The sequence below is a fragment of the Hemicordylus capensis genome, chromosome 5 (assembly GCF_027244095.1).
Source record: "Hemicordylus capensis ecotype Gifberg chromosome 5, rHemCap1.1.pri, whole genome shotgun sequence".
Lineage (NCBI taxonomy): Eukaryota > Metazoa > Chordata > Lepidosauria > Squamata > Cordylidae > Hemicordylus > Hemicordylus capensis.
Window position 1 is genome coordinate 185,114,875 of NC_069661.1, and position 18,748 is coordinate 185,133,622.

The window sequence follows — 18,748 nt, forward strand, 5'->3', positions numbered from 1 at the left end:
TGATTGTTTGAAGCAGAAACCGCTTGAAGCAGAAACAGTTTGAAGGGCACCAAGGAAGTAAGACACAGTCCAAGAGGTACACTACCCAGAGGTACAACACAAGTTTTCTTTCCAGATAAGGCTGACAACTTAACATTCATCACCAACCATTAAAGCAAGTCCTTAGATCTCTTACCAGATACTGAAGCCGTTGACGCTCTGTTTCTGGAGTGAATTCTGAAGACATTGGAATGACTTCTCCATTCCTGATTATTATGGCCCTGTAATATCCAGAACACACTGTGAGGGACTGGAGAGCAGACACTACAGTATCTAAAGGGAAATATAGCTGGTTTTCAAACTTGAAATAGTTTCTTCTATTCTTGACAAAACAATGAACATTCCCACTGTATTGCTAAGATAGTAATGCTTGTTGTATTTTGTTTAAGCCAAACAGTAGGAAAAACCCATTTGCCTGTCCCACAAGAGAGCTACAGCACAGATTGTCAAACAGTCCTGTACAGGCTATGATCCCTGTGGTGAATGATGCTCTCTAACACACCAACTTCTGAGTTCACCAGCTCAGACAAGCTGCTTTCCAGCTACTGTCATGTCAAAGCATAACCACTGTAAGCAGCAAATGGAGAAACAAAATTCTGTTTTAACACAAATGTAACTAGGTAACTGCCAAAGGAGACAGGAAAAGGGTTAATTGAGAACAACTATCCCCTCCTTTCACACAGACACCCCTTTGCTTGTGGAAGCCAATGGATACAGCCCTGATAATTATATTAAGTATCTATCTATGTATTAGAGAATGCCACACTAAATCATTAAAAAACCAACATTAAAACAAAACAAATGTTATGATTTTATTATACATGTCTGAGAGAGAGAGAGAGAGAGAGAGAATATGAATGAATTGCCCGCAGAGAAAAATCAGGATCTCTGTTACATCCCAATACTGTAGTTTATCCCATTTGTGTTTGCAAGTTTGTCTCTATCGTTTTTGTGATGTGGCCTTCAAAGCCACCATTCCCATGATTTTCAGGGAGGAAGGAGAAGGCAAGGAATGTCAGAAAAGTAAATGCACATTAGTAAATAAATCCTGCCTATGCGTCATCCTTACCAGAAATCAGCTACAAACAATGTAGTTCTACCAATACAGGAGATCCTCATTAACCACAGACTCAGTATCCACGGTTTTGTGTACCCGCAGTCAAATAATTGACACCCAATCTTGGTAGATGCAGAAAAGAACTGGGGGGAAGAAGGGTTAACCTCATGTATCTACGGGTCAGGGATACCTGGAAATGACCTCAGAGGTCATTTCCAGCTGCCATTTTGAGATCAGGAGCCTCAAATTGGCTCCTTTTGTGAAAAACACATGACTTTTGCCATTTTTTTTATATTGGGGGGCACTGCTGGGGACCCACAATGCACGGTAGGCGACTTCCCTCTGCATTTCTATGGCCTTTAACCCCCTTTGGGGGGACTTTTTATGGCCACACATGGGATGCATGCCAGCAGCATTGTGCCTGCCGTCCAGTGAGTGAGCAAGCAGGCACATTCAGCACAGGTGCAGTGGCAGGTGGCAGAGCCCAAGAAGAGGAGTAACAAGAACGTTTCAATCAGCCTGTTTGCATACCTGCTGCCTGAGTGGAGGGGGAGGAAGCTGGCAAGATGAGGGCAAGGAGGAAGAGAGAAAGAATAGAAGACACCATGTTACTCATAGGAAACAAAGTATGCGACTAGCGATGAGGCTGGGTAAAAGGAGGGGGAAGGCAGTGGCCTGGCTCTGCTGACCATTGAAAACCAATGTGCAAGGAAGCTAGACATTCAAAACACTGACATCTTTACAGCACACAAGAAGCCATAGCATTGAACCATGGCTGATGTGGCATATTTGGGAAAGGTGCAATTTTTCAAGTTGGTCTCAATATTTTGTTTTTAACTATATACTTACAGTTACTCTACAGTAATAATACGGGGGACAGGATAAGAAAGCCAGGGGGCCATCTTGATCCAGGGCTCACTCCAACCTTGTTACATCCCTTCTGACCATGAATAGTGAAAGCAACCTTCCTTTCTCACATTTATGCTAATTTTATTTATTTATTTATTTATTTATTTGATTTTTATACCGCCCTTCCAAGCTGGCTCAGGGCGGTTTACAATTAAAAAAGAGAAATCATTAAAAACAATTAAAATAGAAATACAAATATAAACATCAAATTTAAAAACATCTTAAAAAACAATTAAAACTATCAAAACAATTAAAACCCTGAAAACCAGGTTAAGATTTGCCAAGAGAACTGCTATACTGATTATTCTTAATAGCATCCAGTTGAGAATCAATGAGATTTTTCACCCATTTGAACTATTTTACTATGGCAACGTATGTGCCAGAGGAACCCTCTTACTGAAATTCTATAGGATATTGACAATCTTCATTCTTTTCTAGAGTAACTGATGTTAAATTAAAAGGGCAGAAACTGATGTACAATCCTCTCATCGTACTTTGTTGTCCAGGTACCTACTTTAGTAACAGAACCATATTCTAATAACTTTTAATTATTATTCACATAGATTTAAGTTGTGCTTAGAAATGTGGAAAGCAATCTCAAAGATGAATTTATTTCATCTTTAGGCTGTTTGAAACATACTCTGGGAAGAGGAGGAACAGACCTGAGAAGATAGCAAGCTCTTAAAAAACCCAAAACCTTTTTTTCTTCTTCAAACCAAACAAACAAACATGAGTGGGAGATTTTGAGGGGCTGATATCTTTTTAGGGAATAAGCCCCTCTGTGTATAGGGGGGGGGGTGCGCGTGTGCGCGCCCATGGCTTGTTTTGTGGTTGTGTAGTTTTTCAGTTTTAGTTTCTCTCTTACCTGGAGAGAGACAGCAGGAGCTCTGAGGTGAATCACACCTGGTGGGAGGGGCCACATTCCTGTTGAACTTGTTTGCCTCAGTTTGAAGCCTACTCTTTACACCAGAGGAACTTGTGTAAGGCCAGGGAACTTAGCAGTCACAACTTAGCAAACAGGAATTGGCAAACAAGTACCATAGGAGTTTTGCATGAAGTTTAGTGGGGAAGTGTGAGGGAGAGCTTGAAAGGAGCACCTTTAATCACAAGGAGCCCAGCGAGAAGAGAAGGTAAGTACTGCTCCCTTTTTTATATTCTTGGGAAAGAAAGTTAAAACTGTTGATTAGCTTACAACTTCAGCTAAAACCAAATAAACAATCTCCAAATACTCTTAACAGTCAACAATACCAGTAATATAGAAAGCCAATAGAGGAGGCGGCATTTACCAGTGTATTGCACAGAGTGCTGCATGTATGACAGCAAAACTCCGAAGAGTTTTCAAACTACATACAAAGGCAGCCCCATGTAGAACACATTACAGTAGTCAAGCCTAGAGGTTACCAGGAGTGCACCACAGTTCTGAGATCATTTTCTTCAAAGAATGGACACAGCTGTCATATCAACCGAAGTTGATAGAAAGCACTCCTGGCCATAGCCTCAACCAGAGAAACCAGAGTGAGGCCTGGGTCCAGAAACACTCCCAAGCTATGTACCTGTTCCTTAAGTGGGAGTGCAACCCCATCCAGAACAGGAAAATCTATCATGTCCCTCAAAGTATGATCCCCTACCATGAGTACCTCCATCTTGCGTGGATTCAGCTTCAATTTATTCTCCCTCATCCAGTCCATTACTGCCTGTAGGCAGGCAGGCATTTAGTGAGGCTATGCCATTTCCTAATGATGATGTCATGGAGAAATCGATTTGGGTGTCATCAGCATATTGAGAACACTCTGCCCAAATCCCCTGATTATCTCACCCAGCGGTTTCATGTATATGTTAAAAAGCATTGGAGATAGGATGGACCCCTGAGGCACACCTTACAATAGCTCTTTTAAAATGACATCTGGGGTCTAGCTGACAGGAGCTGAGCAAATACCATCCCTTAAGGTGTGAGGGTGTAAATCCTTCAGATAAACAAGAAGGGGATAGAGTAGAACCAGATAAAGAGCGGACAAAAGGATGTGCTACCTGGTCAAAGAGATCAAATGGCCATAAGAAAGATAGCACACACCAGGTAGGAGATTCAGCATATGGGCGTTTATATGCCATAAGCCTCCAAGCCAAGATAGGAGAGCTGGAGTCCTTGGTTGCTAATGAAACCAGATATAGGAGAATCGCTATTCACGGTTCTGCGTATCCGTGGGGTATCTAATAGACACCCGTTTCCAGTATCCACAGATACGAAAGAGTTAATACCCACATATCCACAGTTCCTAAAGAACCAGAAGTGACAGTGGAGGTCACTCCCACCCACCATTTTGTCTAAAGGATCCATTTAGTGGCTTGTTTCTGGAAAAAATGGACATTTTCACAATTTATGCTGTTGGGGGGGGATTTTATCCTTTTGGGGGCATTCCTGGGCACATGGGAGGTTCTTGGACATATGCAGGCCCCATGGAGCATGCCACTAAGTATTTTGGCCTTTTTAAGCCATTCTGTCTCCACCTTGGAACCTAACCTCCCTTTCCCCATAGCCGTAATGTCTGATAACTCATGGTTCTATTACTCACAGTTGTATATGAGGAACGGAACTCCTGTGAGTAACGTAGTTCTCCTGTATAGTGGGCATAACGGAAACATAGTGGAACAGTGAGAACCAGTGGGACACTTATTCCTGGATATAAACTCTACAGAAAGGACGAGGAGAATTGTAATCCTCCATAGAAACTCTGTGGGTCACAATGGAAGCCCTGAAAGGAATTGTGGTACTAGGAAGGTGCTATCGTCCTCTGGATCAAAATGCTGAAAGTGACTGGAGTTGCAGAAGGAAATCAGCAAGGAATCAAAGAGAGACAGAGTTGTAATAATGTGTGACTTCAATTATGCACACATAGACTGGGTACATTCACAATGAGGCAATAAGCGGCCACATTTCTAGATACACTGAATGACTGTGCCCCAGAACAAGTGGTCATGGAACCAACCAGAGAGAAGGAGACCTTGGACTTAATCCTGAGTGGTGCTGAGGACCTAATGCGAGATGTTAGTGCCCTGAAACCTTTAGGGAACAGTGACCATAATGTGATCAAATTCAGTATATATGTGAAGAGAGATCCGCCAAGAAAGTCTAACACAGGCAGTTTGAACTTCAGAAGAGGAAACTTGTCTAAAATGAAGAGTTTGGGGCGGCGGGGGGAAGCAAAGAGAAAATCAGGAGAGTCCATTGACTCCAGAATGCATGGAGTTTACTTAAAGCCACAATAATAGAAGCCCAGTTAGAATGTATACCAAGAAGGAGTAAAAGGTACCATCAAGTCCAGAAGGTTGCCAGCATGGCTAACAAATAAAGTCAAGGAAGCCATAAAGTGAAGAAAGACTTTCTTCAGAAACTGGAAAGCCTGCCCAAATGAAGAGAATAGAATAGAAAGGAACATAAACTCTGGCAAAAGAAATGCTAGGAGATAATAAGGGATGTGAAAAGAGAGTTTGAGGAACGTTTAGCTAAAAGAATCAAGGGGAACAGCAAAAACTACTTTAAATACATCAGAAACAGGAAACCTACCAGGGAGGCAGTTGGGCCGTAAGATGATAAGAGTGTAAAATGGATTATTAAGGAGAATATGGAGACTACAGAGAAGCTGCACTTGTTCTTTGCATCTGTCTTCACGGCAAAGGTTAACGATTGTATACAAGAGCTTAAACCAAGCTTACTAGGGACTAAGCCTAAAAAACTGAAACAGATAAGGACGGCAAGAAATGATGTTGTAAACTAGAGATGTGCCTGAACTGGCTTGGCTCACACACGGCACCCTCCCAGCAGCCTGCATGTGGCCTTTTGGAAAGTGAGTGCCATGCCTGGAAAAGTGGTGGGGAGGCAGAGGAGCAGGTAATGACCTACTTACCTGTTTTTTTTAAAAGGAACTGATCCCTGCCCTGCCGAACTGGTTGGGATGCAGGCTCCCAAGCCGGTTTGGCACTTCCCTAGAGGGTCCCAAACCCATTTGGACATATTGCTATTCTAAACTGCCTGGAAAAATTAAAAAATAACTATTTGCCAGGTCGACATGGCATCCACCTCAGAATCCTTAAAGAACTCAAATGTAAATTTTCTGACCTCTTGCAAAAATATGTAATTTATCGCTAAAAACCAGGCTCTTTACTAGAGGACAGGAATGTAGCCAATGTAACATCGATTTTCACAAAGGGATCTAGGGATTCAGGAAATTACAGGCCAGCTAGCTTAACTTCTGTGCCTCACCGACCTTTTGGAGTTCTTTTAGAGCGTCAACAGGCATGTGGATAAGAGTGATCCAGTAAACATAGTCTACTTGGACTTGCAAAAACCTTTCAACAAAGTTCCTTGAGAAAACTTAGTCATGGGATAAGGGGGCAGGTTCATGTGTTGATTGGTAACAGATTGAAGGACAGGAAGGTAGATATAAATGGAGGAAAGTAAGAAGTGGGGTCCCCCTGGGGGACGTGCTTTTTAATTTATTTATAAATGATTTAGAGGTTGGGGTAAGCAGCGAGGTGGCCAAATCTGCAGATGACATCAAACTATTTAGGGTAGTGAAGAAATCCACAACTGATTGTGAGGAGCTCCAAAAGGATCTCTCCAAACTGCAGGAGTGGGCAACAAAACAGCAAAAATGTGGTTCAAAATTAGTAAGTCTAAAGTGATGCATGTTGGGCAAAAAAGCCCAACTTCACATATAAGCTAGAGCAGGGATTCTCAACGTTGGGTCCCCAGGTGTTATTGGACTTCAACTCCCATAATGCCCAGCCCCAGTGGCCTTTGATTGGGGATTATGGGAGTTGAAGTCCAATAATATCTAGGGACCCAACGTTGAGAATCCCTGGGCTAGAGCACCTTCCTTATGAGGCAAGGCTACAACACCTGAGGCTTTTTAGTTTAGAAAGAAGACTGATGGGAAACATGATAAAGGTCTATAAAATTATGCATGGAGTAGAAAGAGAAATTTTTAATAGAGAAACATAATTTCTCTAAAAATCAGTCTTTAATAGAGAAACATAATTAACCTATGGAATTCTCTACCACAAGATGTTGTGGCAGCCACCAGCCTGGATGGCTTTAAAAAGGGCTTAGACTTGCCCTCCATGAATTGATCTATCGATGGCTACTATGTCTGAGGGCTATAAGCCACCTCTAGCCAAAGAGGCAAGATGCCTCTAAATACTAGTAGCACGGGAGCAACAGCAGGAGAGAGACATGCCCTCAGCTCTTGCCTGTGGGCTTCCTAGAAACGTCTAGTGGACCACTGTGTGAAACAGGATGCTGGGCCTGATAGGCTTTGGGCCTGATCCAGCAGGGCTGTTTTTAATGTGCTTATCTGCCCATATGGAATACTGGAGCAAATAAGGATTTAAAATACACTGACTGCACTGATTTGCCATTTTAAAACATATACACCAAGAATGTTACAGAACAATAGGACACTTATGTTTACTGAATAAGCATCAATAAAATGCAAGGATTTTGATTTCTTTGATGCCAGTCTTTCATCTGCCAGTCATACACTACTCTTTTGAGAATTGCTATTAGTTTTCCTAGTGACACTGCAGAAATAACCAGAAGATGTTGGATATGCATGAATACATTGGTAGAACACACAATGTAAGAAGCAGAGCCTTTCCAAACCAACATTGAATGCATTCCTTCTTTATGAATTACTATGCAAATGCAAGTTCCAAACTGTGTTGTCTCCAATACAGTTTGGGCAGCAAACTTTAAAAAACAAGAACAAAATGAAAGATAGAAGCACTTTATCCACCAATTGCCATGTAACCTTGACACAGAACATGACAGAGCTTAAGCTTTTGCTGCAAGCATGTAGTTACTCATTGGAAAGCCTACTAGCCCAAGTGAAAACACCAGGAATTCTATATGGTTGGTGCCCCAAGATCCACCATCTCCCAGCTTTCCTAGAAGAGTGATGCATGACAAACTGGGAGGTTGGCAGAGAAATATACATGCTTCCCTTCAAAAGAACCAAGGGCCCAAGTTTTTCTACAGCTACACTTGAGGATCCAGCTGAATAAAGGTGGTCATCCTGCTGAATAGACCTTCTTCAGTGCTTTTCTAAAAGTCTAGGTAATCATAGCTTCTCATTTCTTGTGATGGCTACTTCAAGCATGACAAAATACCAGGACTCCATACCTCCATAAGGTAACTAGAACTACATCTGGATAATCACATGTGAGGGTTTATACAAGGTTTGCATACTATTTTCTGTGATAATTCAAAATAAAGAACAAAGAGTGAGGTACAAGGCTGAAATCAAACACAGATTGTAGAAGCAACCTTGCAAAACCAAAGCAAAGTGTGTTCAGAAGAGTGAAAACCAGAGTTCTCCTTGTAAAGGGCTTGTAGACTTTGATTGATTGTTTTATTGGATAAGGAAAATGTACATGTCTTAGGCTGCTGCTTTTATTTATATCTGGGGGGCTTATGCTAGGTTTTATTATTTTGTTATTGTGAGCCACTTTTAACTGGGAAAGGTGAATCAATAACAGGAAGGGAGTTGTGGTGACTATATGAGGGGGTTGTTTTGTCTTAACACCTGGGACCCACAAAAATCAGTCTCAAAATGGGCTGAGATAAAGAGAAAAGACTTGTGCTAAGTGGGTCAACTTACTTAAAACTGTATTAAGGAGAAGCACACTGCTCCATTTTGTTACACTGTGATGAAATGGGAGACATTCAGTTTTTTCTTCATGAGCACAATCTTTGAAATAATATTTAAAGGAAAAACTAGATGCTAGACACTTGAATGCAAATGCTTCATAGACATTTAAAATATAGTCAGAGTTGGTTCCCAATAAATCAAAAAACACATAAAGCTGTATTTGACTGGAACAGGAAAAACCAAAATTTTATCCTACTTGGAATCCAAAGAGTTACTTCAGGCACACTGAAGAGCATAGGCATTCCCCATGGATTTTTCTTTGGGGAGAATCCTTTGAATGGCAAACACATACCTCTTTGGCACATGAGACTCAAACCTTTAAAATAAAAAATAAAAAGAACTCCCCTCAACTTCAGAAGATGTTTACCATGAATAATGGGACGTGCTTCAACACACAATTTAAATATCCCTTGGGTAAAAATGAACTAGTTGCACTGAGTTTTTTTGGATCCAAGCCAACGTATTTCCTTTAAAATGCTTGCCGGGGGGGGGATCCATTTTAGATTGGAAAACAAAAGAAGAGAGCATTAGAACAAGATTATATATTGCTAAGACCCTTAGATAAGGAGTCACAGGGGAAAGATACCCCTTCTACATCTAGAAAAATTGAAGATTAATGCTAAAGATATTTCCCTAAAGCCGACCTTTTCTTCAGCTGATGGAACTTTTATGTCCCTAGATTTTCAGATTTGTTAGACACTCTGTTGGGTGATCACAAACCTGGTGGTTATTTTTTAAAATTTCTAATAATTAATGAACTTTTTGTTAAAACAGATGAACTAGCCTACTATACTCCCAGCACCCTTCTTCATTCATTGTGAAATCTTCCTTCCTTGTTCTAATAATGTCTCAGAGGCCTGGATCAGCTCTTTGCTGAAAAACACAGGCATAATTCATGATTAAATTTGTTGTTATGCCTATCTATTTGAAGGCAATTACTGCCTGAGAGCAAGCCAAGTCCAAGTCCAAGAGAGAGTTTTTCAAAAGGTCAGTTTATTGGGGCAAGGTAGCACAGATACAAAACTTGAGAAAATACCACCCAGCAGGATCAGCTTGAAACAAGAAGAGATGCACAGCGATATCCATCAAGACTTTCTCCTGGGTAGTTAATATTGAAAAATGGGGAAAGTATAACTTGTTATAGTTAGAAAAATATAACTGATGAAAAGGTTGGTCCTCGTGAATTGTGATCAGAGTAATTCTGAAGTGCAGAGTTGAACAAATAGTTAAATTTCTACTATCAGGATTATATTATTATTAGGCACAATACACAAAAAATAAATGTAAAGCAGGCCCTGCCCAATCCAATCAGAGGCATTAAGGGAACAGGGAACGAAAGTGAAAGTATACTAAGAAACATACAGAGTGAAAATATGCATTTTGAGGAGATGCTTGAACATGCATGTGGAATGTCAAGGAGAAGGGTTCCAATAATAGAGAGCTAGCAAGGGAAAAGGAATGGGAAAGGGAAAGAAACTTTGGCTTACCATGAAGGGTTCTTTTTCACAGCCAAGGAGCTCATCATACAATCATATGAGTTGTGCACTGAGCATGCTCCAACAGACAGGGCCTGACCTTTTGAACTGTAGGCATGGCTAGCTTCCTGCCTGGAAGGTGGCAAACCCCGGTTCTGGGACTGTTGCGTTCGATACAATGGATAAAAAGAATATATACCTTATCAAGAGAAAATAGTGGAGAAAGGATACAACATACAAAAGGCAGGAGAAACAATGGACAAAGCCTACAAAGCTAATGACCCTGAAAGTGGTCCCCGCCCACGAAGTGGCCCTCCCATGCAAAGAAGGCAGCGGCGGCATCTTAGGGTGGGTCGAATGAGCTCCTCAGCTGTAAAAAAAATAACCTTTCGTGGTAACTCAAAGTTTCTTTTTCCACAGCCTGAGGAGCGCATCCAGTCATATGGGACATACCCAAGCTGAACATAGTAGGGAGGGAAGGAAGCCTATTAGACTACTTGCTGAAGAAAAGAGAGTGGCTTGAGCCACATGAAAGGAAGCAATTTTATAGTGCTTAATGAAGGATGTAACGGAGGACCACGTAGCCTCCTTACAGATTTCCAGGAGAGAGGGATTAGCGGAGAAGGCAGCAATCGCGACACTGCAAGTGAAGTGCACAGTGATGCTTCTAGGCACTGCAAGATTGAGGGCTTGGTAAGCCAGGGTAATACAAAACTTGATCCAGCTAGCCAGGGTGTTCTTAAAGACCTTGGCTCCCAGGGAAAACTGATGAAAGGACACAAAGAGGGAGTCAGAATGGTGAATTGCTTTGGTCTTACATGCGAAGAGCCTGCCAGGTGTCCAGGGTGTGCCAAACGTGTTCTTTGGGATGGACCAGAGAGGGACAGAAGGATGGTAGCACAATATCTTGAGAGCGATGGAATGTGATGTTGACTCTGGGCAAAAAGGTGGGATCCGATTTCAGGACCACTGCGTCTTGCTGAAATATACATAGCTTCTTAGAGACTGAAAGGCCCCTAGTTCAGAGACCTTCCAGGCCGAAGTTATAGCAAAGAAGAGCATCCTGAGTGACAAGAGCTTGAGAGGCAAATCCACCAGAGGATTGAATGGTTCTCTGGTGAAAGCATTCAACACCTTGTTCAGGTTCCATGATGGTAACCTGTGGATGGTGGGAGGGGTGAGGTTCATAGCCCCCTTCAAGAATCGCCTGAGATGCGGATGAAGAGTCAGAGAATTTTCCGAGGTTCGGGAGAGAACCAAGTGCTGACGTCTGGTGTTTCAGAGTGTGTAGCCCCACGTCTAGGCCAGTCTGGAGAAATGCCAACACCTCAGCCACTCCCAACTGGAGGAATGTGACCAGACCCATGGTGTGCACTCTATGCACACAATCATGGACCTGAGCAGTTGCGCCAACAGCATCAGATCCGCCGAGGAGCAGTCCAGAAGTGGCCGGATAAGGAAGGCTAACTTCTTGAGGCATTCCAGAAGTAGCAAGATGGTTGCTTGGAGTGTGTTGAAGACTGCCCCTAAGTGTTGAAGAGTTTGAGATGGAACCAGATGGCTCTTCTGTGAGCAGAAAAGGAAGCCATGGGACTCTTAAGGTCTGTAGTGTGCGCTGCACGACCAGCTGTGCTTGGGGAAAAGATGGCGCTCTGATCAGGAGGTCGAAGTATGGGTGAAGAATCTGCCCATCCTGAGGTGTGCCACAAGGGCCACCATCACCTTGGTGAAAATTCTCAGGAACGAGGAGAGGCTGAAGAGCAGAGCCCTGTACTGGTAATAGCTGCAGTCATAGCAAGACCTGAAGAACCAACAGTGCTCTGGAAGAAGAGGGATATGGAGGTAAGCCTCAGCAAGGTTGATGGATGCCAGGAAGTCTTGACGGGCAATGGCCTCTTTGATGGTGCGCAGGGACTCCATGCAGAATTTGCATTTTTGAATGAAGTGATTGAGGTGTCTGAGATCTAGAACTGCCCTCCAAGTCTCATCCTTCTTTGGCACTAAAAATAAAATAGAGCAAACGCCACACCATAATTCGGTCGACCGTACGAGCTTGATGACTTTGATCTGAACCAGATGTAGGATGGCTTGTTTCATTCTCAGATGTTTGGTCAGATTCTTTGACTTTGAGGACACAATAACAGGACATGAGGAAAGAAAATCCAGTGCATATCCATGGGCAATAGTGGAGAGCACTATTAATATAATAATAGTGGGAGCCACGACTTCCCACTATAATAGTGGGAAGCCATGACTAGCAGTCCTCTGTTGCGGCTTCCCACTGATGGAAGACGTGGAGAAGCCTGTACCCAACCAGAATGTAATCACTGTTTGTGGGACAGTTGGCTGGCAGAAGGTGGGGAAGGGTCAATTAGAGTGTCCCCTGAAGGTGCCTCCTCCCCGCTGCTGCCACTAATTGCAGCAGGTAGGCTTGTAGTTAGAGCTGCGGTTGTCTCTGGACATAGTTGGTGGTGGTCTAGAGAAGTTCCTGGAGGAACTAAAGGACTGATTATTGAACCTAAAGGGTCTGCAAAGGTCTCTGTGAGGTGAAGGTAATGCTTTCTTTTTATCCTTGGTTTCAACAAGGATAGGGTCTAGCACAGGGCTGCTCAACTTCGGCCCTCCTAAAGATGTTGGCCTACAATTCCCATTCCCTGGCTACTGGCCACTGTGGCTGGGGATTATGGGAACTGTAGTCCAAAAACAGCTGGGGGCCCTAAGTTGAGCAGGCGTGGTCTAGAGCCTCCCCGAGCACCTGTAAAAGGAGTGTCAGACAGATTAGTCTAGATCTGGAATCAACATCCCAATGCTTCAGCCATAGAGAGTGGTGTACCTCAACCCTAGACACCATAGCTCTGGCTGCCTGTTGAACACAGTCCAGGCTAGAGTCAGCCATAAAGGCAGAGGCCTTAGCCAGTTTATTAAGCCCTTGGCACAACTTAAGGTTATCTGGAGGGACCAAGGCCGCCAACTCCTTGGTCCAGAGCATTAAGCCCCTGGCGAAGATTGAGTTAGTGGAGGCAGCTTTGATGACATTGGCAATGGCAGAATGTTGTGGGTTTTAAAATCATTTGTTATATCTCACTCTTCCTCCAAGGAGCCCAGAGTGATGTACTATATACTTAAGTTTCTCCTCACAACAACCCTGTGAAGTAGGTTAGGTTGAGAGAGAGAAGTGACTGGCCCAGAGTCACCCAGCAAGTATCATGGCTGAATGGGGATTTGAACTCGGGTCTCTCCGGTCCTAGTCCCGCACTCTAACCACTACACCACGCTGGCTCTTTTATGAAGAGTAAATGACTTTTACGAAGGAGAATGCCACATTTGTGGTCCTCAAGCTGTTCATCCCCTCCCTAGTCACCACCAAGGCAGAAACGAGTTGAGCTACTGGTGGGACTACCAATGGAACTGCAAGGAGGGAGGCGACATCTTGGGTCAAGTTGTAGTGCTTTGGGGGGAGAATCCTGATGGGCTTAATGGAGGTGGGTACCACCCATTCTGCCATCATAACCTCATGAAAAAGAGTTGGGAAGGGAACCGTAGAAGTGTGAGTAGAGCTAGACAAAAAGACATGTTTGTCGAAGAAGAAACTGGTAGTAGGTGTTTCAATAGGTGCCTACTACCACATTAATGGCACGTTTGGCCTTAGAGAGTATAACTTCGAAATCAGCACTGGAAAACAATCGTGTGAATAAAGGGATGACATTAGGTGTCGCTTCATCCAAAGGTTCTCCCTCTTCTTTGTCAAAGAGGGTGTCATTGTCTCTGCAGTGAGATGCTTATGATAAGACAGAATAAGCTATGAGGTACCAGGAACAAGTAGGGTCATGGCACCAGGGGTGCAATAGGAGTGAGTTCAGGGAGAGGATGGGTGGGGGTGGGGGAGGGCTGGCCACGTGGGGAGGAGCACCCTCTGAGGAGAACGATGATGGCGATCTAGGCCTCCTCTTTTTTCTTGTGCCCTTAGGGCGAGGCTGGAAACAGCCCCTCTCATTCTCAGGGATGGCTAATCTTGAGGGGCTAGAAGTTGGAGGGGAGGAAAGAGAGGGTCGCACACTGGGTCTTGGCTGAGCAGGGGGAAAAGGGGGGTGAAGAGTCGGGTCTGCTAGGAGGGATCAGATGAGCCTGAACCAAGGAGGCGCACTGCATCACAATAAAATCCCCCAGCCACTCTAAGACATTGGCCCGGGGGGGCGGGGGGATCCTTGGGAGGCAAGGGAACCTTACTTACTGTATGTCCCCTTTGGCCAGCTGGAAGCGTCAGGCGCTCAGTCTGCTCCAGACACAGTAGCTGAGATTGAGGGAGCAGCCAGTCCTCCAATAGCAGCAGCTGCCCTGGGAGAGCCGGAGCACATGGCTGTGCCGGGGAGAGCAGTTGCCGCCGCACATGGCGGTGGCAACAGCTGGTCAGAAGCGAGAACCAGCACCTTTGGCAGAGGCAACCGCAAGTCAGTGGGGAGCAGCTGTTGTTGAGCTAGTAGCTCTTTGCCAGCCAGGAGCTTTAGAGGAGGCTCAGAAGGCCCCATGGGAGGGAGCGAAGCTGGAGACTGGGCTCCCTCAAGCCCTCCTAACGGCAGGGCAGGAGGCTGAGAAGCTCCCAAGTCAGGCGGCAGCCCCCTCTTCAATAGCCGGAAAGCGGTGTAGAGGGCATTCCTCACAGACTGTCTGCAGCAGCAGTCTTTCGAACGTTGGAGGAAGCCAAGGGAATTTCACATTTTCGGCTGGACCCGCCTGCCTGTTTGGGCTCCTCAAAAAGCTTAGATTTCTTATGTGCCTTTTTTGTAACCTCCATAGCATCGCTGTGGGCAACCGGGTGGTTGTGCGTGTTGCACTTCTCGAACGGTGAGGCAGAACGGGAAGGTCTTTCCTCAAGCGGCTCCTTTTCTCAGGGTCTTCCTTTGGCCTCCTAGTGTGTTGCCTCAGAAAGAGAGCCCTCTTTTTAACTTTTTTGCTGTCATTTTAACTAATGTTTTAATTTTGTTCTGTTATTTATTTGTTTTAACTAATGTTTCAACTCTTCTTTGCCATTTGTTTTGTTTTGTTGTAAACCGACACAAGTTTGACAGAAGTTTGGGGTGGTATAAAAATATGTATGTTAGATAGACAGAAAGAGAGACAGACAAATAAATAAATAAAGATGGGCTCCAGCATGAGAATGCTGCATAATGGGCATAATGGGACAGTAAAGGCAAGCCAATTAGCCAAACGTTAAATAAAAACAAATTTGGAAGTTTTGGAGAAAAAGTGACTTCCTTCCCACCCTGGCACAATGCTAAGAGGAGGAGGAAGAAGAAGAACAAATTCGCAATCAAAGCTAGCCACAAAAAAAGGAAGATTAAGGAAGGATTGCTGGAGATCCTTCAGAGCCCTGTGTATAAGAGCAAGACAGGACTGAAACTGGGGTTTGCCACCTTCCAGACAGGAAGCTAGCCATGCCTACAGTTCAAAAGGTCAGGTCTTGTCTGTTGGAGCATGCTCAGTGCACAACCCATATAATTGGAAGATGACCTCCGCAGGCTGAGGAAAAAGAGAGAAGAATCTGAGGTTTAAATGAAGAGATTGGTCTTCTGAGGAGAAGCATACAGGGAAAGTAGAGAAGTTATAGAGGTTCAAAAGATCTTTTCTTCAGAGCAAGGCTGTGAAGAAATGTCAAGTATAAGCAGCTTAAAATGGAGACAAGGAAGGAAGCAGCCAATGAAAGGTGGCATAAAGCAATAATATTTTATTAGCAAGCAGAAAAGAAAGAAAATGATCTTAAATGCATTTAAGATAAAATTGAAAAGTGTATATCATAAGGAGAAGGAGGAGGAGAGCGAGAGAGGAACAAGAAGGATGTTGGGCTATATAAGAAGTAATGAGAATGCACTAAAATATTAGTAGGATATGTGGTGAGGCAAGAGTCAATTCTAGCAATATCAATCAACTAAAAATGCATGATTTGGCAAGAGTATGAACATAGGGAGAAAAGTAAAGAAAATGGAAGATAAATGGAAAAAGGAATATTCCAATATTCTGAGCTGATGAAGAGAACAACCAATATTAACAAGAAGAGAGGGGAAATGTTGAAAGACTGGAGGAGTAAAAATTAAAGTTCTGTATTTATTTATTTGATTCAGTTCAAATACCACCCGTCCTAAAGTGACTCATGGTGGTTTAAATTAAAATCATATACACATAATTAAAACCAAAAAACATTTAAACCAGATTGAAATTAAAACTAAGACTAGATATCATTAAAAACCAAGCTAGATAGCTTAAAGATGGGTCTTTAAGACTCTTCTGAAGACCTCCAAGAGAGATAAATCCTCTTATATCCATGGGTCCCACAACCTAGGGGCAACATCTAAGAAGGCCCAAACCCATGTCACCATCATCAGATGAAATGATGGCACCCAAAGATGGACCCCTCCTGATGCTTAATGCGATGTCGGGGATCTTTTAGAGAAAGGCACTCTCTCAGGTTACCCAGACCTGTGCCATTCAGGGCTTTAAAGATAATAACCAGCACTTTGTACTTTGCCTGGAAACATATCTGCAGCCAGTGCAACTGTTTAAGAACAGGCATAATGTGGTCTCTCTGGGATAATCTCACCCAGTGGTTTCATGTAGATGTTAAAAAGCATCAGAGACAGGATGGAGCCCTGAGGGACACCATACAGTAAGATCTTGTTTCAGAGAGCAGCTATATCCTAGCAACACCATCTGTATTCTACCTGAGAGATAGGAACAGAACCACTGCAGAGAAGTGCCACCTATTCCTAAATCCCCCAAGCAATCCAGAAAGGTCCAAAAGAACCAACAGGGTCACACTCCTTCTGTCCATTCCTTGGTAGAGATCATCCATCAAACCCACCAAGGCTGTTTCTACCCCATAGCCTGCTCTAAAGCCAGTCTGAAATGGATCTAGGTATTCAGTATCTTCCAAAACTGCCTGGAGTTGATCAGCCACCACCCTTTCAATTACCTTGCCAACCCTAGGGAGGTTGGAGACTGGCTTATAATTATCCATCAGTGAGAGCAATAGGTCAGGTTTCTTAAGTAGAGGTCTCACAATCGCCTCCTTCAAACATGGGAGGCATCCTGCGCTCCCTCACTGAGGCATTTATGATGGCAACCAGGCCCTCTGTAACAGCCTCCGTGCTAGATGTTATACAGTAAGCCATCTTGGACATGGATCCAAAGGACAAGCAGTAGACCGAACAGATCCAAGGAGCCTGTCCACATCCTCAGGAGTCACAAATTGAAACTGATCAATTCTAATTGAACCATAGGAGTTACTGGACACCTCTACAAATCGACCCCGCCATAACCGAGGAGTCCAAGTTGGCTCAAATGCAAGAGACTTTATCCACAAAAAAATTGTTTAAAGCATTACAGCCAGATGATGAAAAATCCAAATCTAAATTCAGAGAGGAGGAAACCTGAATCAATCCCCTCACAGTTCTGAACTCCGCTGGACACGAACTTGCAGACACTATACATGCAGAATAGAATTGCTTCTTCGCTGCATGTATTTCCACAGCATAAGCCTTGAAATGGGCTTTGTGTTGTGTCTTACTGGATTCAAGTAGAGTCTCCCTCCACCTACGCTCCAGCCTTCTCCCTTGCTGCTTCAGCTCCCATAGCTGTTCACTGTACCATGGAGCCAGTTTTGAAGCAGAACGGAGAGGACACTTAGGGGTAGATACTGTCTACTGCCCTGGTGAGCTCCCTGTTCTAGGTCTCCACCAGAACATCAACAGAATCACCAGCAGAACCAACTCTAAAACCCTCCAAGGCCGTTTGGAATCCTATAGGATCCCTAGCCTTCTTGGGTGGACCAGCCTAATAGAAACTGCACCCCTGAGGAGGTGGGTTGTGGCCACGAAACCAACCTTAACCAGATGGTGATACGTCTAGGATAATGGAGACACTCTAGGAGTCTCCTTCCATAGAATACCACCATGATCTGAGCAACAGACCAAATCAAGAGTGTTACAAGCAGTGTGTGTTGGCCCCGTGACCAATTGAGATAGCCCATAGGAGTCATGGCTGCTATGAATTCCGGAGCTGCACCAGACAAGCCAGCCCCAAAGTGAACACAAAAGTCTGGGCGAATCCAACATCAGCTCCACGACCAGCACCGTCAGCTCAGTTAGGGATTCAATTGGGCAACAGGGTTCTCAGTACACCAATAGAATCCCCAATGTAAACCGCCCCGAGCCATTTTTGGAAGGGTGGTATAGAAATCAAATAAATAAATAAATAAATAAACAAAATAAATAACCTGCTCCACCATAGAGTACCCAGCAGAGAGAAGATGAGCCCATACTGGGCCACTAGCCTCCCATAACCAGATCTTAGTTATACAAGCCGGGTCAGCTCCCACATCCATGATCAAATCATGGATGATTTCCATCTGATTTTGAACCAACCTGGCATTACAAAGGAGCAAGGTCAGATAATGTGGGCAGTTGGAACGACTCACTGAGGCCTGAGAACTGAAAGGACAGCCGAAGGGGAAACAGCTATTAGGTTTCTGATCTCCCTTCCCCTGTAATGGCCTGCTGACCTGCCAAAAC

The 18,748-nt window shown here is 43.9% G+C and overlaps 1 protein-coding gene across 9 annotated transcripts in view; it reads right to left on the reverse strand.

Moving 5' to 3' along the window:
• PPM1H (protein phosphatase, Mg2+/Mn2+ dependent 1H) overlaps positions 1-18,748 on the reverse strand; it is a 216,703-nt gene that overhangs the window by 49,344 nt on the left and 148,611 nt on the right. For all 9 annotated transcript variants that reach the window (XR_008308503.1, XM_053255505.1, XM_053255512.1 and 6 more), the window contains one exon: positions 176-260. Coding sequence is in view for 8 of the 9 variants with exons in the window: in XM_053255505.1 (XP_053111480.1) it covers positions 176-260 (85 nt within the window). In the remaining variant the exon portion in view is untranslated. The remainder of the gene's footprint in view (positions 1-175; positions 261-18,748) is intronic.